At 46.4% G+C, this 27,347-nt stretch overlaps 1 protein-coding gene across 1 annotated transcript in view; it reads left to right on the plus strand.

The window, feature by feature from the left end:
- The window catches only part of SMC1B (structural maintenance of chromosomes 1B), a 2,375,007-nt gene that overhangs the window by 1,143,358 nt on the left and 1,204,302 nt on the right, over nt 1–27,347 (plus strand). The window contains exon 13 of the mRNA XM_069228259.1: nt 25,763–25,900. Within this exon, the coding sequence (XP_069084360.1) occupies nt 25,763–25,900 (138 nt within the window). The remainder of the gene's footprint in view (nt 1–25,762; nt 25,901–27,347) is intronic.

Consider the following 27,347-nt stretch of genomic DNA (forward strand, 5'->3'; position numbering starts at 1 on the left):
TACACTTAGCTCTAAAAGCTTTCTTGCCAAAGATACAATGTTCAAACGTCTTAATCCGGACGGACAACATGACCAGCATGTTTTATCTAAACAAGCAAGGAGGCACAAGATCCCTACAACTCTCGCAGCTAGCCCAACAAATTTGGACATGGGCCATCAAACACAATATCTCACTAAAAGCGGAGCATGTGCCAGGACAGATCAATGTTCTAGCAGACACCTTGAGCAGGACAGTGATTCCTTATCACGAGTGGGAGCTAGACCAGAAAACTCTCAATGGCCTGTTTTTATTATGGGGAAAACCAAACTTAGACCTATTTGCCACTCTCGAGAACAAGAAATGCCAGTTCTACGCAAGTTGGCTTCCCCAAAAAGATTCGTGGGGGAATGCGTTTTCGATGAGATGGTCAGGAGTTTATGCCTACGCTTTTCCTCCGATCCCGCTCATTCCGAGAGTCATCAGAAAAATGATGACGGAGGGGTGTCGACTTCTACTCATAGCTCCCAGATGGCCCAGACAAATATGGTATACGGAGCTCCTCATGCTCTCCGAACGACCGCATCTACCACTCAGACAGAGTCCGACTCTTTTAACGATGCACCAGGGACAAGTCACACACCCACATCCGTCGTCTCTTCATTTGTCGGCTTGGCTCCTGAACACAATGAATACTTAAATCTAAAAATTTCCCCAGAGTGTAGAGACATCTTAGCAAAAGCTAGAGCTGACACTACCAACAAAACCTATAGACTTAAATGGAAACGGTTTTGTGTTTGGTGTGCAGCGGAAAATATACATCCTTTATCTTCTACTCCGGAACAGATACTTCCATATCTCCTGCTCCTGGCAAAATCAGGACTTGCATATTCTTCCATAAGGGTACATCTGGCAGCAATCTCCAGATACCGCAGATCACCAGATAGACTCTCTTTGTGTTCCACAAGAATTGTCAAACAATTTATGAAGGGCCTTTTTCGGGTCTTCCCGCCAATTAGGAAACCCCCGCCTCTATGGTCATTGAATGTTGTGTTGATGCAACTCATGAAAGCTCCTTTTGAGCCGATCCACAAAGCTGACCTAAAATTCCTCGCATGGAAAACAGCGTTACTGTTAGCTCTTACTTCGGCAAAAAGAGTCAGTGACATTCAGGCGTTCACCATCAAACAGCCATTCCTCCAGTTTACAAACTCAGGTGTCATCCTGCGGACAAATCCTAAATTCATTCCGAAAGTTCCCTCAACATTTCATTTAAATGAACCAATCATCTTAAAAACCTTTTTTCCAAATCCGCAAACAGTGGCGGAAAAAACATTACATTCTCTCGATATTAAAAGATGCTTAAAGTTTTATCTACAGAAAACTCAGGCCATCCGCCAGTCGGATCAATTATTTGTAGCATTCGGCGGAACAAAGAAGGGACACGCGGTGTCCAAACAGACTTTAGCAAGATGGATTGGCCTGGCGATTCAATTCTGCCATTCAAAAGCAGGAAAGCCGCTCCACACCAGGGTGAGAGCCCACTCTACAAGATCGGTAGCCACTTCAGCTGCACTCTTTGCAGGTGTACCACTACATAGCATCTGTAGAGCAGCAACATGGTCCAGCCAACACACATTTACAAGACATTACTGTCTAGAGGAGACTAACCAGGTCGATACAGCAGTGGGACAAGCAGTGCTGAGGCATCTATTTCGTTAAGGTGAGCCTCTTACACATCCCACCACCACACTCGAGGTATGGTCATTAATGGTTCAGTTTCTTATACTGTTTAACGTGTCGTATTCTCCATAATAATAGCATAAACTGTGTCAGGATTTCCTGCCACACACATTTTATTGCTCTTATATTCGTATGTATGTGTATATAAATATAATTATATGTAAGTGCATATTTAAAACTGAACTAATGTGAATCACATCACGTATAGAATTACGATGGAATTACAGTCAATGTAATTCAGTAAGTAAGAAAACATTACTGCTCGTTACTCGGATTCAAGCATGTGAATCTATGAAAGATCCAATGCTGGAGAAGAAAATTAGTTACTTACCTGTAACTGCAGTTCTCCAGTATTGGTATCTTTCATAGATTCACATGCGACCCACCCTCCTCCCCTCAGAGGCTCCCCTATTATACAGATATTAAACTTCACACTCCTACTAGAAAATCTGAGGGAATTCAGCCTCTGTTGGGAGTGTTTGGGAGGGGCTGAATCCTGATTGGTTGATACTCAAGTTTGGGTCTTTTCACAAAACAAAGTGGATAGACTGTAAAATACCCTATGAGGCCTACTAGGGCCTACTGGTTTTATTTTTACTGACTTACTGCTTTTTATATATTTAAGTTTACCGTGAGGCTCCCACCTCGACGACGGGGATGATTCAAGCATGTGAATCTATGAAAGATACCAATACTGGAGAACTGCATTTACAGGTAAGTAACTAATTTTCTTTTTTTAATCAACCGCAAACAGGCATTAGTAAGTACCCCAAAAACAGTACTTAGAAACATTTTGGAAAATTTTACCAAACTTAGACCAAGTTGTATGTGAGGCTCCCCAGCTGCCCTGAGACTGAATCCGGAGTGGACTCACCCATCTTGGACAGGTTTGTGGAGAGACACAATCTGACAGCTAGAACAACCACTGCACCCGGGACCCCTGACCCCAGCTGAGCTGGGTCACCGGTGCCAACATCATCCACTGGTTCATAAGAGCTTGAGTCCACCATATGTCCACACCTGCCTTACTCCCCCATGATGCCTGCAGCCTCAACACACAGGACCCCCTGGCCGCGTGTGCTCTCAGACGTAAAAACCAGATGCCTAAGGAAACCTCTGAATCCGTCACCCCTGGGTACATGAGAAGAGAACCAAAGGTGCACCTATGTCCCCGAGCACCCCAAGTCTACTACCTACCTGTTTGTTTTCCCCAACTGACTTCCTAGCCGGAGTCTGCAGCCTGTCTTCACGAGGACCAAACTCCCAAAGGAAACCATTGGGCAGTCAACACCTTTCTGCACCGGGCTGCCCCAGTGTTACCCGGTGTGACCTGTTGGTGTGGTTCTGATCAGTGCCCAGTACTTACCTTAACTCCCTGAGATTGGCTTCGTAAGTCGTTTCTGACCCTGTTTGCTGAACATTGTTTTTCCGCTATAGGTTAACATTGAGAGAACTCTGAAATTTGCAGTGTGTCCATTTTTGAAACTGCAAAGTATTCATGCTTAAAAGTCTACTTACCTGATTATGAAGATCTTGGGTTGGAAACATACATAAAAATATATATTTTTCTAAATTGGTCTCTGATTTATTCCTTGAGTGTGTGTGTCATTTATTGCCTCTGTGAGTATAACAAATGCCTAGCACTACCCTCTGATAAGCCTAACTGCTTGCCCACACTACCACAAATAGAACATTAGTCCTATCTACTTTTGCCTCTGCAATACCAATTAGGGATCCACTGGACTCCCTGAACAGTGTACTTCATTATCTGATAGAGACTTCTAGTTGCAGATTCCTTACCTTAGAATTTCTTGCAGGCATGAAACTGGATCCAGAGATTTTTCTTCAAGCAGTACCCTTGCATGCCCTCAGGTGGCAATGGTCGACTCTGTGTCCATCGTGGTTACGTGATGATATTACAGTTGTAAATAGGTGCCACTGTGGCACACTGACGTCAGTTCTTTCTTTCCGCGCCGGCCTACGTGCAGGTCTGGAGAAGAGCTACCCTCAGGTTTTTTTGACTAAGTTTTTGACCTATGTGGTGTGGCAAGATGTCTTCCTGCAAGACTGGATTCAAGCCGTGTGACTCCTGTCACTGCATAATGTCAGTGACGGATATGCACCTCGTGTGCTTGTGGCGCCTGGAGCGTGACCACTACCTGAAGTTGCGCTCCGAGTGCCGGGCCATGAACCCGAAGGCTTTGAGGGAGTGGTCCCTAAAGCTCATGGAGGCCCAGTGCTCGGCTCCACGTCACTCCTGGTCTCATTCGAGAGGAAGGCCACAAGACCATTCGCAGAGCCATGACCACTCATCCTCATCCAACTCCAAATCGTTGGGACATTCAGGTCACAAGAAGAAGAAGTCGAAGAAGACCAAACGTTCTTAGACTTCACTCCGTCGCTTGGACGATGCAACGCAGGAGGAGCGTTGATGCTTTGACCTCCATCCTCAGAACATGCTTCTGGGTTGGCTCTGCGCCTCCCTGAATTTCCAGGAGCCGGACCCACCCCTGCCCAACTCAGAGAGTTTTATGAGGCAATGAGCCTCATTTATTGGCAGACCGACACTCCTGTGATGCCTTCGGGCCCAGTGGGGCTTCCGATACCAGATGGGCCCATTATCAATGCCAATTCCAAACTAATTTGACGGGGACTTTTATTCCCCAGATTGGATCCTGACCCTTATGTCACTGGGGTTCACTATAAACCTGGTGAAGTCACACCTGACTCTCTCTCAGATGCTCCCTTTCATCTGAGCTGTTCTGGGCGCAGTTAGTTTTAATATGTTCTTTCATAAACAAATTATAGAGCCTATCGTAGTCATGCATGTCACTTTCAGTTAACCAACCATCTAGTGTTTTTACTGAGTAGTCTATGAAGTCACCTGAGGTCTGGCTCCACGTTTTGTGAACCCCCCTGAACCTAATTCTATGCTCCTCAGTGGTGAGTCCTAAGCCCTCAATCTGGGTATCCTTCATGAGGTCATAGGACTTAGCATCTGCTCCAGTGAGTGTGAGGAGTCTATCCCTACACTTATCAGTGAACAGTTCCCAAAGAAGAGCTCCCCAGTGAGACTTTTTCACTTTTCTCATTCCACGGGCCTCCTCAAAGGCTGTGAACCATCTGGTAACATTATCACCATCCTCGTGCTTGGGGACAATCCCCTTGGGCAGTCTGTCCCTAGTGATAATGTAGCTGCTTCCATGAATGAGTGTTATGCCCAATTCTGCTCTCTCCAGCTCTATAGCTAGGAGTCTAATTTCCAAAACTATTTTTTTGTCCATCCTTGCTAAAAGGATATCTCCTTCTCTGAGTCTGCCCTCAGTGTCCTCAGAAGTGCCTGACTCAGCTGTGTGAGGCCTAGGTGCTGTGAGTACTGTCCTTGGAGACAGGAGCCCAAAGACCCTGTCTTCCCTAGTTAGGATAGGAGGGGTGGAGTTGTCGTCTTCCCTAACTTCCTCCCCTGAGGGGAGGTCATCCTCGTCAGAAGGGTGTTCCTTTGTGTACTCTGCCAAGTGCTCCTGGAACTTGATCTTAGTAGGGTTGGAACCAGTTTTAATCTTTTTGAGTCTGCAGAGAGACTGTAGCTCTCCCATTTTGTGATGAAGGTAAGGGGTCAGGTCGAGCTACACCACCATGTCCTCTGAGCTGCTCATTATGTTACTATGGTTGGAGATTTCTTTTAGGAACTAAAACTACTTGTAGTTACTTTACCCCTAGCTATATTAACTGTTTAAACTTTTGAAGAAATGCTAAAAATGGCGACTTAGTCAAGGCCCTAGCAAGACTTTTAAAAAATTTGGAAAAATTTGTAAATTCAAAAATCACTTGAATCTAAAGGGAATTTTGGAACTTCGTTGTGTGATCAGATGTTGACTGAGTAGTTCAGCAAATGCAAAGTCGTAGACCCCGCCACTGATCCTCAAATGTAGGAAGCTGGCTCTATATATACTGTACCAAAGTAAGGCATAGTGTGCACAGAGTCCAGTGGATCCCCAGAGGCTTTACAGAGGCTAAAGCAGATAATACTAATGCTCTCTTTTGTAGCAGTGTGGCCGAGCAGAGGGTAGTGCTAAGCATTTGTTGTGCGCATGTAGTCAAGAAATAAGGCACACACTCAATGACTAACTCCAGTCCAATGTTTTTTGTATCAAGAAATATATATTGTTACTTTATTTCTGGACCCAAAAGGATCTTTGTTGCAGGTAAGTACAGCTTCAACAATGTATCAGTTTCAAGTATCAAATGCACTTTGTTTATAATTCACAGTAAAAACAGTTTTCAGGTAAACAGTACTTTTCAATAGGAAAAGTATACACAGTGCAAAATTTATTGAAGATAATGCAGTCCTAGGGGAGGAAAATTACCAACACAGTTTACATGTAAGTACTCGACTTAAGGTCCCAGTCTTTGGGTGTTAAGGTGCCCACAGATTCCTTGCCAGATGGGTGGTGTAGGCGCCAAATATTGAGGGTGTGGTCACTGAGGAGATCCCCAAGCAACACCTGATCAGATCTATGGTAGGCTGCTACCCACCCCGTTCTATCTAGGTTCTGGTCCGGGGCTAGGTTTCTATTACACCCTAGCAGAACCAGCATCCTCCCTAACATCAGTAGAACCCTCAAGAGGTGGTCTAGGAAGTGAGTTTCATCCAATAAAGGAGTATAGATCTGTCCCACTATCATATAGCAGTCTAGGATATGGAGCTTGGCAAAAACCCACCTGCCCTTTATGTTTTTCCAAGTCTGAAGGACACCGCAAGGTAAGTTCCATCATATCAGGAGTGTCCCACTACATGTTTTGGGGCAGCTCCTTGTAGCAGATGGTTCTCCATCATCAGTGACTGCCCTACTGCTGCTTATGACCCTACCCACCCACTCACGGCATAGCTTGGAGGCCTCCTCATAAGACAGGTGCCTCTCCTGCACTAGGGCTATATCTTTGTGTTTAGGCCATAGATAATTGAGGATTTTCTTCCATTTAATAAAGTGGGACAGACCATTAACTTCAAAGACATTACTAGGGGGGTGCTATTGCTAGGGGCATTGGCATCTCCAAGACTGGTGTCCACCAGGGGTTTGTGTCATAGTGATAAGCGGGTTGAATGCAGATATGAGTCTAGAGTGAGATGGGGAGGGGGAAAAGGGGAGTGGATGGATGAGTGGGTGGCAGGGGGACGAGGGAAAATGGGGAAACTTAACTAACAACTTTAGATATCGAGTTTGTCCCTGTGCCGCGCAAGGCCAGGTGAGAGCCCCCTTCTGCCAGGCATACAGAGGACAGTAGAAGCATATGTGCAGGAGACAGTTCCCACAAAGTTTTGGGGGTGACAGAAGAACAAGAGGGGGGTGTAGGCATTCATGAATGTTACAGAGGTCAGGATGGAGAGGCCCATGAGTGTGAAGTCTACAAGGAATGGAGGGGGGCATTCCATGGAGAGAGAGGATAGTGATCAAGCTATGAGGACATACTCCATCGCACAGCACTGATAAGATAGCACTGTAAGATGCCACTGCTCCAGTAAAGGAGATGGATGGATGGATGGATGATATGATATGTGGCCCACTTTGATAGGAGAGGGTGCATGTCAGGAGAGGGAGGAAACCGGCAGAGCAACACTGCCCCTGCTTGAGGGCCGATGCCAGGTGGCTACATTTATAAAAAAAGGTAGCATGAAAGAGGAAGAAATTAGAAAAGGGATTGACTTAATTATCTTTAGTCTCTGCAACCTTTCCGACTGGATTTTTTAATGGTTAGTGGGATTTGTCTCTGTCCCTGTTTTTGTGAAGCGCTTCCACCACCTAGTTGACCTGCACCCTGTCAGATTGCCTTCTATGAGTGAAGACGGTGTGCAGATGACAAGGCTGATGCCATTGTGGCTTCCAAAGGGGGTGCTTGCTGTCTCAGTGGGTGCTGTCCTTGGAGTCCAGAAGTGCCTCCTCTATGTGAGTTTCCTCCAACGAGTCCAAGAACAGTTCTAGGTCTCCAGGTCAGAAAACTCCTGGTTCCGTCCATCCACCGTCACTTTCAGCCTCACTGGGTCTAGCAAGCCACATTTCAAATTGTGGGTCCTCATGCTTGGGTGGCGTGCCAGAAATCTCCTACGTCTGGGGTTAGTGGCTGCAAAATAGTCTACAGAGAATGAAATCCTGTTCCTGTTAATGATGAGAGGTTCTTTTGCCACCCTTGCCGCTAGTAGGATCGCCGTGATGTGTTGATGGTGTAGGGAGGATAAGATGATTGGACGGGGGTGTTCGTATCAGTGGCTCCGTGAGATTGAATGCATAGACCACTGAAATTCAACAGCTTCTCAGGGCGCATGGATGTTAGCTAAGCAACCACATCGGAATTCTCCGCTCCCTCCTGGACTCCGTAAATACAAACAATTGTCTCTCTGTGCCCTATCTTCCAAGTCAATCACTTTCCGCTTTAGGAATTCACTGTCCTGGCCCCAGTCTGGAAGATGGTCACACTGGCCTTCAACAACATCCATGCATTGATCCACTCTGTCCAGTCTCGTATGGGTGGCTGACGTACCCTGCTGGCTGTATTTGACTTCAGATGAGAGGTCATCATTTTAGTGTCCATTGCCGTAAGAGTGGCCCAATAGCTGAGATCTCTTTAAGGAGCTCCTCCATGTGCTGTTCTGATAATGTAGAACAGGCTGAGTCCTGCGCCAGCAGGCCTAATGAAATGTCTCCCTTAGTGGGAGAGGTAGGCGTAATCTTCTGTTGAGGCAGGTCAGCAGTTGTAGACAAAGGCTTCCGAATCAGTCGTAGTGGATTATGGCTGCCTTCTAATCCCAAACTGCGCTGGTGGGCAAGAGGCGGGTCCTTATGTATATATAAACACTGCTCCCCACTCACATGGCCTCACTTAACTTTGTCTCTCTCCTGACCACAGCACACCTCGCCTCGGACACATAACTGATTGGAGTGTCATCCCTTCCCGAATGCCTGGATCGCCTCTAAAACGGGACAATTTTCGACCTTGAACATGCAAAACATAAGAAAGGAAAAGTGACAAGACCTCAGCTTTTTGTAGACACCTAGGTGGTGTTGCCTTTCAGTCTTTCATTTAAAACTAGATACAAGAGTGCTGGACAGTGCATTAGGCGCACAGCAGAGCCAAAATGCTAAGCTGCTAGCTTATCTAGAGCGCCCCAAGATTTTGTGATACCCAACAACCTGCCTATTCTGTGAACTTCAAAAGACTCATGAACCTTCTAAATCATTTGGAAAACTCCTATAGATTATGTGTGACTTGTGAACTTTTTCTTCTCCCAGAGACTTTATTTATCCTGTGACCTCATCAGGATCCCAGCATTTATGTGTTTATTTGAATGATATATCAAGTACTTTGAAGCTTAAATAACAGTTTGTACTTTGTGAATGATTACAGTGAAAGGTTGATAAGTAACATCTGTTTCACATCAGCAGATAACACGTGAAAACACCTCTAGCCTGAATGAATAACCAAACACTAAAGAGGGATAGTCTGAAGGCAAGGCACTTCCTCAACACTGCCAACAATACTGAGAACCTGGTGACGTCTGAAAGAAGAATCCATAGGTTTCTTTCTTTTCCTTATTCTACACCACTTCCCCCCTCCCCAGCCTCCCCTATTCCCTTTGCGAGCAACTGCCAGGGCAAGTTCTTCTCAGACGTGAACAGCAAGCTGTTCTTGAGGAGAGTGGGAGGACAAGCACCACCTCAGGAGATTAGCTTGGAATTCAGGTGAATGACCCTCTCCACCCACAGTAGATGCAGTCCTTTGGCTTCCCGTATCTTTCTAATTTGTGTCAATTCTTTGGGGGTTATGGAGGAAGGAGGTTCCAGGGAAGCGCTGCGTATCCTTTGATGAGACATGGTTTTCGTTTCTAATCTTCTTTTTGTGCATTATTCATTTGAAGCACCAAATCAATCAGTGCATTAGTAGTAGTAGGACGATTAACAACTAGCCGGAGGGTATCCGTCAAATCATCTAAAACAGTGGTTCCCAACCTTTTGACTTCTGTGGACCCCCATTTTATGATCACTTGAACCCGGGGACCCCCACTGAATCATTTTTGGAGTCTGGGGACCCACCACTAAGTCATTACTGAAAGCTGGGGACCCAAACTGTTAACATTGTTTAATTTTCTAAGCAGTTGTGGACCCCTGAGGAGTCTTCATGGACCCCCAGGGGTCCCCGGACCACAGGTTGGGAACCAGTGATCTAAAATTTTGTAATATAGAAGCTTCATCCTTCCATCCTGCTTCAACTGTTAGTTGACTGAATAAACTAATATAAGTGAAGCTATATTTGTACCCTTATCGTAGTGATGATAATGCTTGATGCACATATGTGTAGTTTGTCTTCATCTGAACACAGATTTAAACTGTTCAATAAGTGCATTATACTGTTGCAACCAAGGACTCAGATTCAGTATCGATGGTGTGGCCCAGGCTAGAGTGTCCTTTGTTAAACCGTCTGATGCAAATTGCAGAGGTCCAATTAGTAAATTTAAGTGACATTGCACTAGAAACTATTGAAAATATCATGAATCTTACCTGGTGGAGCTATAACCACCAAAGGAGAGTTATACAGAATGGTGGTGTGAAATCACGCTAGGAACGATTCACCGCTGTGCGAGCCGGAAGGACATTACTTGTTTCTTGTGAGTGCAGGGAAACCTGATTTAACCACAGAGAGCAGTCTGTTAATCCTCTTGGATCTCAGTAACGGCCTGCGCAATAGCTTGCAGCAGACTGTATTCAGAACTCGTCGGTGTAGGATGGACATGGCAAGCTATCAGGTTTTGCAAATATTATTTGATGAGTTCTCTTCCAGGGGATCCTCATCAATAGTCATAAACATTGAATATTCCCGCCCTTGTGCGGGGACCCCGGAGCATATATATATAAAATACATACATATTATCATGTGTAAAACAGCAATGCAGGCTATAATCATAAATAGGCTAAAATGCTTTATTTCTATGCAAGTTTTTTTTTTTTTTTTTTTCATATTATAAAATCACAATAGATCATAAATATCTACCTAAGCCCCCAAAAACTGGACTTAGGGAAGTAAACAGCAGTAAATAGCAGAGAAAAATAGAAAAAACCACATTGAAAAACAATGAAGCATTCTTAGCCAATAGGCTGCATGCAGGTTAACACAGGAGAACCATAAAAACTTTGGCACCGTGCCTTTAAGACCCTGAGCACCTCCAGTATCCCACCATGCCTCAGGGGTGAAGGGAAGGTGACAGTTGGTTCACAGTTAGGTCAGTTCTTTTTTCCGGCTTCTTCTGAGAGGATCCTGGAGCATTGAGCTCTCAGTTTTTCTGAGTTTTTCTTCAGAAAAATCCCTAAAAATAGTGTTTTTCCTGTTTACTCGACAGATAACATCTTTTGTCTGAGTTTGGCAGTCTTTTCTGACAGAAAATGCCATCTCTTTTTGTAAAATGTCCTTCTTGTGGGAAGAAGAAAGCCCAGTCAGACCCACACTCTCTGTGTATTGTCTGCCTGCCACAGAGTCACTGTCCTGACACCTGCAAGTATTGTAAGAAGATGTCAAGGAGGACTCTCAAAGACAGAGAGAAAATCAGGCTGCATGGGCTTCAGGAGAGGAAAAAGTCAACAGCCTCTTCACTTCCCAGGCCTCCAACAGAAGGAATGGCCAGATCGACGTTGACAGGTAGGATTGTGCCTGTTTGTTCTCCATCGACGTCATCGTTGCCACCGTCTCACCGGCATAGATCGCCGTCAACGGTGTCCAGACCGACGTCGAGGGACAAAGCGTCGAGGCATGGACAGCACAGGGGTACATCTCCGTCGACGGCAGGCCGCCGTTCGGCGTCGAGCCATCTCCGGCGCTCCCGTTCGCCGTCGAGAACGTCTCGCCCCTTGGCGTCGAAGGATAAGACGTCAAAATCGCCACGACGACATGAACATCCGCCGTCGACCACTCGCCACTCAACGTCGAGGCACACGACGGCGAGTAGGTCCAGATCCCGCGATCGACGCTCGGCGTCGAGACATTCAACGTCAAGGCTTTCGACATCAAGACCTTCGACGTCGAGAACAGCCGAGCCATCGCACCTTTCGACGTCGAGGATGCAATCGACGTCGACACAACCTTCAGCTGTGTCACAGGCAGTAGAGCCAGCGGATAAAGCTCCCTCACCGGTGGTCTCTATACGGAGTGCATCATCCCATTCCAGAGCGGGCTCATCGGGGCATGTTTCTCCCATCACTCTATCACCTAGATGGTTAGAGAGCCTGAATAGACCGGCAGCATCCCCGGATTCCCAATACTCTAGGATGTATTCTCCTACTGCCTCATTACCTAGAACGCCATCGCCTACAACTAGAGCAGGACGGGCTCGTTCTGCTCCTCGTCAGCCGACCACAAGACCTGCACACTCTGCTACAGCTTCTCGTAGCAGGTCTCGTTCCCGAAGGAGAACCAGGTCGCGAACACCACACAGAAGATCACCCTCTTGGTCTTCTTCAGGATCGTCTGTTGGGCGCTACTCCCCCACACTGACAGATTCTCCACCTGCTAGGATCTCACCGGTGGATGATATCACCACTTTTAATGAGGTTCTTTTAAGGGGAGCGCAGAAACTAAATATTGAGGTACCGGAGCCGGCCACCTCATCCTCAGTTATCTTTGAGACTCTACAACACAGATCAGTCTCGAGAAAACTGCTGCCACTAGTACCAGGTTTGCTGCAACCAACTATGGACACCTTTCTGACTCCAGCCACTCTCAAGTCTGCCCCGGCTAGGATTCAAAAGAAGTACAAAGCTCCGGAGCAAGATCCTTTATTCCTGCGGAAGGATCCGCCACCGGACTCTGTTATCTTAGCCGCAGCCAGAAAAACACACTCTGTGGCATCATCTTCCACAGTCCCCCCGGATAAGGAGAGCAGACACCTAGACTCCCTGGGGAGAAAGATGTGCGGTACGACGGCATCTGCTATGAAGGTCTCCAACGCCTCAGCACTTCTGGGCAGATATGACCGCTCTCTGTGGGACTCACTCCACAGATTTACAGAGAAGTTGCCCAGGGAAGATAGACAGGACTTCCAGGAAATCTTGCAGGAAGGGGGCCTAGTATCTAACCAGATCATCAGCGCGGCGGCGGACGGGGCGGATTTGGCTGCGCATGGGTATGCGCACGGAATCTGCGCTAGGAGGTCTTCCTGGCTACGGCTCACTGGTCTGAAACAGGAAGCACAACAACGTATTTTAAACCTCCCATTCAGCGGGAATTCGTTGTTCGGTACCCACGCGGATGAAGAGATGGCCCGAATGAAAACAGAGGTGGACACTATGAGGGCAGTGGGCCTGGAACGTAAGAAAGACTTCAGGCGGAGGTACAGGCCGTACAACAGACGCCCATTCCAGCAGAGGGTTCAAACCCCTCACTGGTCTCAGAGGCCACAGCAACGACAGGGGCGTCCCCTGTTTCAGGCGCGTAGACCCACAAGAGACCGAGGGGCAAGTAGACCTCAACAGTCTACAGCAAAGACACCAACAAAGCAATGAAGCATTGCTTCCCTCAGCACTGTGCACCACTCCGGTGGGGGGAAGTATTACGCATCATCTTCACGAGTGGCACTCCATCACAAAAGACAAATGGGTGCTCAATATTGTTGAACATGGCTATTCTCTTCTTTTCAAAAAACCTCCTCCACACTTGCCACCAGCAAGATGTTTTCCTTCTCATCTCAGTCTGCTACGCAAGGAAGTTCTTGCACTCCTATAAAAGAAAGCTGTAGAAAAGGTTCCACCTGCACAAAGAGGAAAAGGGGTGTACTCCCGTTACTTTCTGGTGGCGAAAAAGGGTCAACAGGGCATCTTCAGGCCAATTCTGGACTTACGGCTCCTGAACAAGTACATAAGAAAACAGAAGTTCAGGATGCTAGCCCTTCACCAGATTGTTCCGCAACTGCATCAGGGAGACTGGATGTGCTCCATCGACCTACAGGATGCATATTTTCACATCCCAATAGCATCCAAACATCGGAAATTCTTACGTTTCCAAATAGCGTCACAGCACTACCAATTCAGAGTCCTACCATTCGGCCTGAAGTCTGCACCCCGAGTCTTTTCAAAATGTGTAGCAGTGGTAGCGGCACATCTTCGAAGACAAAAAATATTCGTCTACCCCTACCTGGACGACTGGTTATTGAAGGCTTCCTCTCCGGATCAGGCGAGAAAACATCGAGACATTGTACTAAGAACTTTCGAGTCTCTAGGTCTTCAAATCAACCACAACAAGTCAACCCTGATTCCAACACAAAACCTCCACTACCTGGGAGCTATACTAAACACAGAGCTCCAAAGAGTGTATCCTTCGGAGGAACGACTTTTATCGATCCACAGGAAGTGTCAACAACTATTAAAAGCCGATGCACCTACTGCTCGTCAGGTGACATCGCTTCTGGGCTCCATGGCTTCATGCATCTTCATTGTCCCGAACGCCAGGCTACACATGAGGCCCCTTCAGGAGGCATTAGAGAACAACTGGAGCCAAAAGACTGGTCGCTGGGACGACAGAGTGCGACTACCAGCAGCGGCTTTTCAATCACTACAATGGTGGATGCACAGACCTCACCTGTTGATAGGTTCTCCATTTCACCAGACAATTCCAGCCGACACTCTGGTAACGGATGCGTCTCTTCAGGGTTGGGGTGCTCATCTGGGTTCCTTCCAAGCTCAGGGTCTGTGGTCCGACAAGGAAAAGAACTATCACATAAATCTACTGGAGCTCAGAGCGGTCCATCTGGCTCTCAAATCTTTCTCTCCATTGGTTCAGGGGAAATCTCTCCTAATTCAGACAGACAATACAACCACAATGTATTATCTGAACAAACAGGGGGGAACAAGATCACTACCTCTATCTCGAGAGTCCCAAACGATATGGCATTGGCTCCTGGCCAGGGGAATGTCTATCACAGCGGTACACCTGCCAGGTCAGCAAAACGTAGAGGCAGATTTCCTGAGCAGACATCTAGAAGACGCGCACGACTGGGTCCTACACGACGAAGTCGCCGAGGACATCTTCGGTCAATGGGGTCGACCCCAGTTGGATCTCTTTGCAGACGAAGTAAACAAAAAATGCCCAGACTTCGCATCCAGGTTCTGCCGTCCGGGATCTCAAGGGAATGCCCTGTTGATCAACTGGTCAGGGATATTTCTCTACGCCTTTCCACCGATTCCCCTCATACCGGCAGTAATCAACAAACTTTACAACTCCAGAACCAGAATGATTCTGATAGCGCCACAATGGCCCCGCCAATTCTGGTACACGGATCTACTCAACTTATCGGAAAAACCTCACAGGAGGTTGCCGTGCAGACCGGATCTCCTGAGCAGAATGGAAGGCAGAATCCTACATCCCAACCTTCCCTCTCTGAGCTTGACAGCATGGCTCCTGAATTCCTGCAGTATGGGCACCTAGGGCTCTCACAGGAGTGCATGAACATCTTGAAAGAGTCAAAACGACCTTCCACGCGGCGTTCTTACGCTTTTAAGTGGAAGAGATTTTACATCTGGTGCTCTCAACAAGGTATAAACCCCATACGAGCTCAGGAGGATGTCATACTGTCCTATTTGCTTCATCTGGCGAAGTCTGGTCTGCAGGTATCATCTATTAAGGTACATTTGTCGGCAATTACAGCTTATCGTAAGTCGCCTTCTCAGGAATCCTTCTTTACGATACCTGTAGTCAAGGATTTCTTAGAAGGCTTGAAAAAGGTTTTTCCTCCCATTCGGAGACCTTCTCCTCCATGGGAACTGAATGTAGTCCTGTCAAAACTTATGGGCCCTCCCTTTGAACCTATCCACAAGGCCTCTTTACAGCACCTTACGTGGAAGACGGCTTTTTTGGTGGCCATTACTTCAGTGAGGAGGGTCAGCGAAATTCAGGCTCTGTCTTGCAGAGAACCGTACACGGTTTTTCACGATAATAGAGTGGTTCTGCGAACTCACCCATCTTTCCTTCCGAAGGTGGTGTCAGAATTCCATATCAATCAGACTATATCTTTACCGACTTTCTTTCCCAATCCGGAGACTCCGGCTGAGAAAGCATTGCATTCTTTAGACTTGAAAAGAGTGCTGAAATTCTATTTGGACAAAACAAAACCGATTAGACATTCTAACCATTTGTTTCTGAATTATGGTCATTTAAGAACAGGAGAGGCAGCGTCTAAACGAACGATATCAAGATGGATTGTGTCTTGTATTGTTAACACTTACCAGCTGGCTAATAAGCAATTACTGGCTAGGCCAAAAGCGCATTCCACAAGGGGAAAAGCGGCTACTGCTGCCCTCCTTAACAATGTACCAATTTCCGAGATTTGTAAGGCTGCTACATGGAAGTCTGTGCATACCTTTACTAAGCATTACTGTTTAGACTCGGATGCAAGAGCGGATGCCCAGGTGGGACAGGCCTCTCTTAGAAATCTATTTGCATGAATATGTATTCTTTCCTGCACTTCTTTCAGACAGTCCGCAGAGTCTAGGGATGGGCTTGCTAATCTATTCAATGTTTATGACTATTGATGAGGATCCCCTGGAAGAGAAGGATAAGTTACTTACCTGTAAATCCTAGTTCTCTTCCAGGGGTATCCTCATCAAAGTCATAAACAACCCACCCTCCTCCCCGGACTCAAGTCTCCTAGAAGTGCAGGACAGATTATCTTTCTGATCAGTTACACAGATTGTCACCGTAAAAAAGTACTGACCTAACTGTGAACCAACTGTCACCTTCCCTTCACCCCTGAGGCATGGTGGGATACTGGAGGTGCTCAGGGTCTTAAAGGCACGGTGCCAAAGTTTTTATGGTTCTCCTGTGTTAACCTGCATGCAGCCTATTGGCTAAGAATGCTTCATTGTTTTTCAATGTGTTTTTTTCTATTTTTCTCTGCTATTTACTGCTGTTTACTTCCCTAAGTCCAGTTTTTGGGGGCTTAGGTAGATATTTATGATCTATTGTGATTTTATAATATGAAAAAAAAAAAAAAAAAAAACTTGAATAGAAATAAAGCATTTTTGCCTATTTATGATTATAGCCTGCATTGCTGTTTTACACATGATAATATGTATGTATTTTATATATATATGCTCCGGGGTCCCCGCACAAGGGCGGGAATATTCAATGTTTATGACTTTGATGAGGATACCCCTGGAAGAGAACTAGGATTTACAGGTAAGTAACTTATCCTTCTGGTGACTATACTCCTCACTCCCCGCAATGTTGCGCCGTCCTTGCCAAGGAGGACGTCCAGATCAAAGCCAAAAGCCGGAGGGAAAGGGGAGTGGATTTGAGAAAGACAGTGAATGAGTCACACACACAGCACTTTCAGGTCTTCTTTAGCATGTCTTTCTCAGGTGTTAACGTCTCTGGTTGCAGCTCGAGTATGCACGAGTATATATGGACACAGTCAGATAATACAATGACTCCCCAAACACGGAAAATAAATACACCGTTTTAGTACTGATGAAGAGAAAAGCACAAAATATTCATTTTAACTCAGTAGTAACCAGGTATACCCACCAGCCTCGGAAAGGAGTGAACTCAAGCCAAATGGGAGTGAAACTGCTAAGTTCAAATGTCAGGAAACTGATAAGTGCTTCTCTGAGCAGGGAAGGGAAAACAGGAACATACAGCAACACAACAGAGCCAAAACAGAATCTAAAGAGCAAGGTCAGCATATCAGGCAAAGAGGTCAGAATACAAAGGGACCATAGAGGGGGGAAAAAACAATTGTGGGGTACAGGAAATGGTGGATCAGCTATCAATAAGCAGAAAATAAAAAACACAGCACGGAAAGTTGCCATGCAGATTCCCAAAGCCTTTATGTTGGTTGAATATTGCTGCTCGCTGTTGTGACCTAGAAGTCCCACCCTTGACCCAGACTGGCCTGCTACTCATGTCTCCCCATCTGCCAAAAAGGCTGATACTCCTAACAGGTGTTCTCATAGCCATCCTCAAACCCCAGATGCCTTGCTGATTCCTGGCATCTGGATTGGCCTTGCATCACGAGTCATCACTCAAGTCCTCTGATTCTGAAGCAAAAAGCCCAGGATAACTAAAAAGACCTCACCTTAACAGGAAGACTTTGTTCAGTCACTCAAATAATTACTGAGTGCCATCCAAGCTGCAGTGGACAGATCTAATCATTCAGAAATTTTGAGTCTTTTCATGTGATACCGCGGATAGAACTTCTGCTTCCTCTGACACCTGGAATGCAAAGAGGACACCCTTGAGAGAGAAGGACACACCAGCTTCCTATAACCAACGTCAAGGCTTGAATGCCACAATGACTTTCCTGTGAACCGGTCCACCTCTCTTTCACCATCAGGGGAGGCAGCTTTATTTCACTGCAGGCAAGGTTTTCCCTCAACTACTAAACCTTGACCCAGGTTATCACAGACATGTGTCCTCTAAATTGTAAGGAAAATATGTGCTTTACTGCTGACTATGCCTTCAGATCCAGACCATCTTTGCCCTACTGGGCATCCCAAGAACACGTGCCAGAGAGAAAACAGTCTGTGAGAATTATTCCAGCTTCTTTCTCCAGAAACGAGGCTAGAACTGTACCCACGCTGTTTCTTTGTAAGGGAGAATGAAGTATGAATTTGTCACAACGTAGAGGTTTATTATCTAAACAAGTTCCTCCCCCTGCAGAAATGCAGAGTGCTCTGCTATGGGCAGATTTTCAAAGCAACAACTGAATATTCTATCAGTTTCCTGCCTGAAGGAGCACAGGAAGTACCTCAGAATCACTTTGTGAAATCACCAATAGCAGGTCTGGACACTGCAAATTGGTCTCAGTACCACCTCTTGAGTCTTTTTCAAGACCCTGGCATAGTGCCGACATTGCTGCAAAAGCCAAAAGTCCACTGTTACCCTTGCCTGGGGAACTGCTTCATTAGAGCGTGATGAGAACAGGGTTCAGAGACCACTTTAGGCTACTACTGGAGATTCTGTATGGACTTGGAATCTCAAATGATCACCCCAAATTCTTTTTAGTTGACCCAGAATGATTAAGGTATGGGGTGAGTCTAAGAACCAGCTTGCCATAACCTTTACTCCTCCAGATAGGATTCCAGGAATCATTCATGCTTTGGGTCATCTCTAGTCCAAAAGGAAGGCATGAGTTAAATTAGGTGGAGTGCCCCCTTCATGCCTGTCCCACCCGTAAGGTGGACAAGCTGAAGTGGGCACTACTTTGTAAATTCCTCCATCTTGTTTGGCAGGAATTAGGCCACTAGGGTTATGCTCATTTCGTAGCGGAAGTGATCATAAGAAGGGTGTAGTCACCCTGAAGGTGGTCATCCCATTGGCTACTGCCTGGCACTCCCTGTAACCCCCCTAAATTTAGTATTTAGGTGGCACCCGTGAACCCTAGAACTAAGATTCCTGACAACCTAAGCAGAGCTGGACACTACAGAATCATCAGCAGAGAAGACTGTAGACACCACCGGACTTGGCTCCAGCCCTACCAGCCTGTCTGGTGCCCTCAACGATCCTGTTCCAAAAGACGACCTGTCCTGCACCCCAGCGACCTCCAAAGTTTGGGAAGGACTGCCTGCCTTTGACAAAGATCACCATCTCCAGAGAACAGTGGACCTGTTCATGAAGAAACCAACTTTAAATAAAGAACTCTGCCCTGAGGAACCGCAAAACCGCCTCCAGACCCACCTCTGCACCCGACACCCATGACAGGAGTCCAAGTGGCCCACCCGTCCTGTGAAGGTTTGCCAGCGATTCTCAGTCCAAGACCACCGTGGACTGATCCCTGCCGGACTCTGCCTCAAAGCCTGCAGCCTCAAACCGAAGATTCCCCCATAGTGCAACCTGCTCAGTAAGCTGTTTCTGGCGTCAAAGGACACCCCTGCACCGGGAGGATGTGGGGAGCTGGACTGTTGGTGTCCCTCCATCCCCTAGCATCAGAACTTACCTGGTCAGCTGTGAGTTTTCTTTTTTCAGCCTCCTTGCCCGAACCTGCAGCCTTTTTCCAAAACGTATCTCCCCCTTCATTTGCATTGGGTGCCTCATGCTGGATTGGCACTCTGTACCTGACCGCCCCTGTGCTGCTGAGGATGTAAGTTTGGTGCTGCCTTGTGGCCCCCTTGCGCTTTCCTCAACCCCAGGAGATCCACCCCCCACAACGCTTTGCTCACCTGTGAGCAGTGCACCTTCGTTCACCCCGCCTCCATTGGTTAACATTGGGCACTGACTCTGAATTTGACCTCTGCACCCACCAGCCCCTGTGCCACTGTGGGTGCACTCTTGGTACTGATTTGAACCTTGCCTGGTGTAGACCTAAAACCCGAAGACTGGATTTGTAAGTCATGTCTGTAGGAAAGTACAATTGTTTTGGCTTGGTTACCCCCACTTTGTGCCTGCTGTCAGTATGCTTAGACTGTCTTCACTAGGATCCTGCTAACCAGGACCCCAGTGATTGTGCTATCTCCCTCTAAATGTGGTTGCCTAGGACTTTTGTGCACTCCACAGTTGGCATACTGGTTCACCATAAGTTCCTAGTGTACCATACTTAGGTACCAAGTACATTGGGACACCAGGGGTCCCCCATGGACTGCAGCATGTATTATACTACCCATGGGAGCCCATGCAAAATGTGTCTGCAGGCATGCCATTACAGCCTGCGTGAAAAGGTGCATGCACCCTTTCACCACAGGTCACTGCACCAGGTCACTGTAAGTCACCCCTTTGGTAGGCCCTCCTAGCCCAGAGGGCAGGGTGCAGGTCCCTGTGTGTGAGGGCACCCATGCATGAGCAGAGGTGCCCTACAAACTCCAGTTCCATTGCACTGGACTTCGTTAGTGCAGGAAAGCAATTTTACCCATATGGTATCAAACATGTTGGAATCATACCCCAATACTGTTACCTGTATTGGTTTTATGTTTCCATGCACTGTGGGGGCTCCTTAGAGGACTCCCAGTATTACTCCTACCAGTCTTCTATGGTTTTCCAGGCAGCCTGCGCTGCTGCCACCCCTCAAACAGGTTTCTGCCCTCTGCTGCTTGACCAGCTCAAGCAAGGGAAGGCAGAACAAAGGATTTCCTATGGGAGATGGAGGCAACACGCTCTCCCTTGTTAATAAGTGTTACAAGGCTTGGGAGGGGTAGCCTCCCCAAGCCACTGGTTTGCTTTGAAGGGCACATTTGGTGCCCTCCTTGCATAAACCAATTTGCACCATTCCAGGGACCTCCGGTACCTGCTCTGGCACAAAACTGGACAAAGGAAAGGAGAATGACCACTGTCCTGTCCATTACCACATGTGCAGAGGCCCCTGGGAGCATTTAAGCGTCCAGGTCAGGCAGTTGATGTCAGAGACCCATCCTGATATGTGGTCACCTTGCAAGGTAGCCAAACCCCCTGTTAGGGCTATTTAGGGACTCCCTCGTGGATGGGTCCCCTGATTCGATGTGCGAGACTCCACTAGGACTCCTCTGCATCGCTTACTTCTACTTCTAGCCACTGGAACCTTAACTGGACTCTTCAGGAACCAACAAGACTGCAACTCCTGAGACGACATTGCCTTGCAACATTGTTTTTCTAGCTCCTTCCAGCAACTGCAACATTTCCTCGGTGGTGCATCCTTTGGGTTTAGTGAGTCTTCAGCCTTCACTGAGAAGGAAAAAGGAATCTCCCCTGGAGTGGAGGAGTCACTCCCCTGCATGGATCTGCTCCCCTCTGGAAGTGCGTGGACCCTGCATCACAGGTGGTGGTCTGGAGTGGTCCCGTTGGTCCTTTCTGCCCGCTTTCCAACTTGGGAGACGGTGAGCCCTTGCCTATTCTTGCAGGACAGTACCGCTGTGCATAGCGACTTTTGCAGCAACCAAGGCTTGTTGTCTCCTTCTCAAAGGAATCTTCAGGCTCCAAGTAGTTCTGGCCTCCAGCCCTTTCTCCTGCCAAGAACAGTCTCCTCTCTGCTGATCCAGCGACATTGGACTCCTCTCCAGTTGTGCTGATTGGGCCTAACTGCAACTTATTGTACCTGCTGCCAGTGGGCTGCTTCTGGGGGCTGTGACTGCTTTTGCTGGCTCTCCCGACTGCTGAGGGTCAAGCCAGACTCCCCTCCAAGGGTCGAGTCCCCTGGACCTTGCTAGTCCTCTTCAGCCTTCCAACTCTTCTTTTGCTGCTTCTTTTTTTTATTTGCCAAGGCTTATTGGTGGCTTTCGTAAGCCACTGACCATCTGCGACCCAACAACTAACGTGGGACACCATCTGCACTGCTCCAAGGACTCCTCTGAAGCTCCTGGACTCTACAGCTGGTTTTCTTCTCCCGTCGACTAGGATCTTCAACCACAGAAGGGTGGGTAGTGGCTCCTGCCCCAAATGGACACTCCGTTGCGGGCTGGACTCTGTCCACTTCTTTTGCAGGTCCTCTTCTTCCAGAATCCACCTTTGGTTTCTTCTAGTCTGGTCCTGTTCTTTCACAGTCCATTTTCTAAGTTCTCTTGTTAGTCCTTGGGAAGACCAGGTGCTTACTTCTGCTCTCCTAGTCACTGGGGGTCACTCAGGTACTTACCTGTTGGGATCCCTGGTTCTTCCAGCACCCCTCTTACTATTCCGTATCCCTGGGTGGGGGGCTTCACTTCGCATTCCACTATTTTGGTATATGGTTTGGTCCTCCTCTAGGACCCTGACTATTTTTCACTAAGTCTTGCCAATGGTTGTTGTTTCGTGTGACAGTTCCTAATTATTACTGTGTATGCATATAATGTGTACTTACCTTGAGTTGGGGGAGTGCCTAAGAATAATCTAGTGTTGTGTTAGTATTATAAAGTACCTTTATTTTTGTAACACTGTGTGGTGCATGTCTCCTAGATAAGTCTTGGCTGCTAATCCTCAGCTAACTCTAGAGAGCCCTGGCTTCCTAGACACTGGCCCTCATTATGACTTTGGCGGTCTTTTCCAGAAGGCTGCTGAAGCCACGGGCGCCAGACTTCCGACTACATATTACGAGTACTGAAGGATTTCCACCACAATTTGGGCAGAAATCCTCCAGTAGTCATGCTGGCAGTCAGAGGCGCAGGGGGGTTCCACCACCGGCCGGCCCCACCAAAAGCACTCCACTAGCCGTATTACAACCTATAATATGGCCTGGCCGTGTCCTGATGGCGGGGCACTGCCGGTGGTGGAAGCACCTCTTCCCTGCCAGACGACCTCCTCGCCGGACAAGGTAAGTCAATCGTCCGACAAGGGAAGGGGGTAGGAGGGTGGGTGCTGTTGTTTGTGCGTGTGTGTGTGTGGGTGTTGTCTGCATGTGTAAAGGTAAGTGTGTATGCATGTGTGTGTGGGTGTTTGAATGCATGTGTGTATGCATATGTGTGTTTGAATGCATGTGTGTGTGCGCGAGGGTGTTTGAATGCGTGTGAGTGAATGCGAGTATGGATGTGTATGAGTGCATGTGTGTATGTAAGTATAGGTGAATGAGTGTATGCGGGGTACGTGTGGATGTGTGCGTGTATGTGGGGAGGGGGTGCTGCTCTGGAAGAGGGGGAGAGGGGTGATGGTATGGAAGGGGGTGTGGGGGATTATTGGGTTTGCAGGGGGGATGCTGGAGGAGTCGTCTGCCAGTGACAGGAAAGTAATTTCCTTTCACCGGTAGCCTTTCTGCCAGGGTTTTCATGGAGGTGCTACTGCCACGGAAACCCCCACTGAAAGCCAACTCGTTATACCACAGTAGTCTTCACAGGACCACTGGGTTAGAGAGGCTATTCTCCGGCCCGGCTCTTCAACCGCCCTGGCAGTACAAGTGGGGATGTGGCGGGTTGGCAGAAGCCAACCTGCCACACTCATAATGTGGTGGTCTTCATTGCTGACCCGTCTGCGGAGAGACCGCCACCGTGGCCAAAATAAGGGCAACTACTGTCTTCATTCACTAGTAGGGGTAGCCTGGACCTGGTATAAGCTGCCACCACACCCTAGGCCAGCTTCCTACAATTTACTTACCTGCAAAACTGCATTTCTCTTTACCTCCCATAGGGTAACATACATGAACTGAAAAATTGCCCTGTGTTGATTTTTTAATGAAACTGCAAAGTATTTATACTTAAAAATCTACTTACCTGATTATGAAGTTCTTGAGTTTGAAAAATATATAAAAAGAAATGTTATTTTTCTAAATTGGTCTTGAATGCATTCTTTGAGGTTGTGGCTCATTTATTGCCTCTGTGGGTACAACACATGCTTAGCACTACCCTCTGATAAGCCTGATTGCTTGCCCACACTACAACAAATAGAGTATTAGTCCTATCTACTTTTGCCTTTGCAATACCAATTGGGGACCCATTGGACCCTCTGAACAGTGTTCTTCATTTTAGTGCACTATATAGAGAGCCAGCTTCCTACAGTTCCACCATTGAATCAGTGGGCATATGCTTCCAGTTTCCTGGTGGAATGCCTGTTCTGCCTGCATAGGACACAACTAGTGTAAACCACTGACTCCTGTGTCTGTTGTTGGAGCTCAAGGCAAACTTCTTGGCATTAAAGTCTTTTCTACCAGTTTCACAATTCATGGTGGTGTTGGTCCGCACAGACAACACCTCGGTCCTCTTCTATATCTGAAAAAAGTCATTTATTGCAGCAGTAGGGTTTGGCAATAGTTCTCTGTATTGAGCTTTGCAACAGACCATGTTGTTGGTGGTCCACTGCATTACATGTATCAACAACACCGGATCGGCAGCCTAAACAGACATCTTTACTTGTTGTGGAAAATTCTCTAGGAAATTATCATCTTGTTTCTCAAGGCCCTGACCCACCAACTCATGGAAGTCTTTTCAACTCATGTTAATTCTAAGTGTAAACATTTCACTTCTTGGACTGGATAGGGAGTGTGGCATTTTAGGGATCTGACGTACCTTTGATTGAATAGGAGTGTTCCTATTAATTTTTGCCCTGACTCCTCTGATTCTGAGGGTCCTTCAAAAGATCAATGAGAACCAAGGTACTCTCTGATCTTGGTATTGCTGGCCTTTCAGTGGGCAAGACGCTTACTTTCTCAGCACTAATTGTCTGACTCTTGGCAGTGATTTCTGTTTTGGCATTTAACACAGGCAATATAGGATTGAAGGTCTGCTGTGCTTTACAGGCGTCTATCATTGCATTTGCTGGCATATGGAAAAGTTCACAAATTTAATCTTGCCGCTGTAATATTAATGAAGCATAATGCTATGAATTTAATCATGTACTGTGACCAATTAGTACATCTGTTGGTGGGAAAACTATTCTTGAAGAAAAATTGCATTTGTGATGCAGCTCAAAAATACTAGATCATATTCTAAATTCTCGCCTTTAAAAGCATTGTTGTCTAATTTTAGATGCAAAAAGTTAGCCTTTCTTTTGGGTAATGGCTGTTCTTTAGCGATTCTTGATATAATTGTGTGGTCCATTTTAGTCTTCTGGCTCTCCTCTTTTCTTGAGCATTCTGGGGACAAAGTAACCTTCAGTAACATTTTTAATGAAAACCCCATCTTCATCAAAATCAGATTGCCCTTGTTTCGTCCTCCTCTCTTCTTAAGAACAGAAATGTCTGTTGGTGATATCCAGTTTACTTATATTGATGTCTTTTTTTTTATTCAGGCCTCTGTGGAGAAGGGAAGTGAGGCAAAATGTACTTCTTAACCAGTGTGAGTGGTACCTTAAAGGAACCGCGATGTCACTTCTGGTGATGTCTGTATCTCTTTATGGTACATTGTTCTAGCACCCCTTTGCTCTTTACTATTATCATGCTTACTTGTGTTTCAGTGCTAATAGAACTAACCAGAAAATAGCAAAATCAGAGTAGTGTGTTTTGTCTGTAAGAACCTTCCTTGTCAGACTGTTCACTGGCTTCTCTGAAAAGCATGCATTGTGTTATTTTATAGCTCTCAATAAGATAATGTATTTCATTAATAGTGTGTTAGAATGTTATCAGTAATTGAATGTGCTTACAGTAGTGCCTTGATGTATGTATTTGTATTAGTTAAGCTTTGCATATAATGTCATTTTCAAACATTTTAGGAACTGATGAAAATAAAACGAAAAGAGACTGATTTGAAGCAGTTGCAGACCCAGGCTCAAGGAAACCAGACACGTCTGAAATATTCACAGAGCGAACTAGAAATGATAAAAAAGAAGCATCTTGCCAACTGCTACATGGTACTATATTAACTACTTCATAAGCTTGGATTTACCTAAATAATATTTGATTATGTACCTTAGATAATAATCATTCTAGTGTAATTCACTATTTTGCAGATTGAGTGCGCTTAGGGCTCCACATTTATTGTATTCAGAGCTTTCATTTATTGTCCTGAACTTACAATTAATATCAAAAAATTGTATGAAAAGTATTTTATATTGCATGTTTAACTAGAAGGGTAAGCACTCCATACATATTAGGCGTGTAGGATTTGAATAATGATCCATTTGATTTCTCAGACTCATTATCTTCTCGTACATTTCCTCATCTCAGTTCTTACTAACATGATAAACTTGGAGCTCCAAGAATGTCACAATGATACAGAGTATCCCTGCTCTTATCAGCCATTTGCAGTGCTTCACTGGATCACTTGTGATTCACAATTCATCTTGGCAAGTGGAAGAGAAGGCATTCTCCATCCATAAATCCTGCCTTCAGTGGAGGTCAGTCGGTTCTATGCTGAGAACGGGCTTATGCCTACATGAATTAAAAATCTCAACTTGTGGAGGCAAAAGCTTTAAGATGGTGGGTGGAAAAGCAGAATTATGTCCACTTCACCATCTCTTTCTTGCTTCCACTTAGGCTAGAGGGGTTGCACTTGGCCTCTACCAACCAGGTGGCCCAAGTAAACAACTTTCCTCTGTCCTGTTTGGCACTTACTGGCCTTGATAGTGATGCCTGCCTTTTGCAGAGCCTCAAGGACCTTCCCTGCGTGAATCAGGTGATCCTGTGAGGGGTAAATATATAGGCAGCTATGTCATCCAGATAAGCTGCAGTAAAAGATTCCAGCCCAGCATGGACTTGGTTCACCAACCTCTGGAAGGTGGCAGGTGCATTCTTTAGTCCAAAGGGCATAACAGTGAACTGGCAATGCCCACTAGGAGTAGAAAATTCTGACCTCTCTTTTGCTTCTGGGGTCATATCAATCTGCCAGTACCCAGATGTCAAATCAAAGATATTCACATATTTGACTGCCCCTACTCTGTCTGAGTTCATCGGCTCTTGGGACTGGGTGTATATCAGTTTTTGTAACATGATTGAGGCCCACGTAATCCACATGAAACCTAATTTCCTTCTTTCGTCCTTTGGAGAAAGATTTAGGGAGTAAAACTACTGGGCTAGCCCAGGGGCTCTCAGAGGGTTCAATGGCACTCAAATCCAGCATCTTTTTGACTTCTACTTGGATACTTTCTCTGACATGGTCTGACTGTCTATAAATTTTGATTTTGACAGGCAAGCTGTCAACAATGTCCACATCATGGGTACACCATTTTGTCTTTCCAGGAGTCAGGGAGAGTAACTCATCATACTGGTTGAGGGCTTCCCAGCAGTCACCCTGCTTTTGCTCTGTGAGGGTGTCTGATAAGACCACCCCATCCACAGAACCATCTTGTGGATCAATGG

Source organism: Pleurodeles waltl, chromosome 4_1 (genome assembly GCF_031143425.1).
Source record: "Pleurodeles waltl isolate 20211129_DDA chromosome 4_1, aPleWal1.hap1.20221129, whole genome shotgun sequence".
In the NCBI taxonomy this organism is placed as follows: domain Eukaryota; kingdom Metazoa; phylum Chordata; class Amphibia; order Caudata; family Salamandridae; genus Pleurodeles; species Pleurodeles waltl.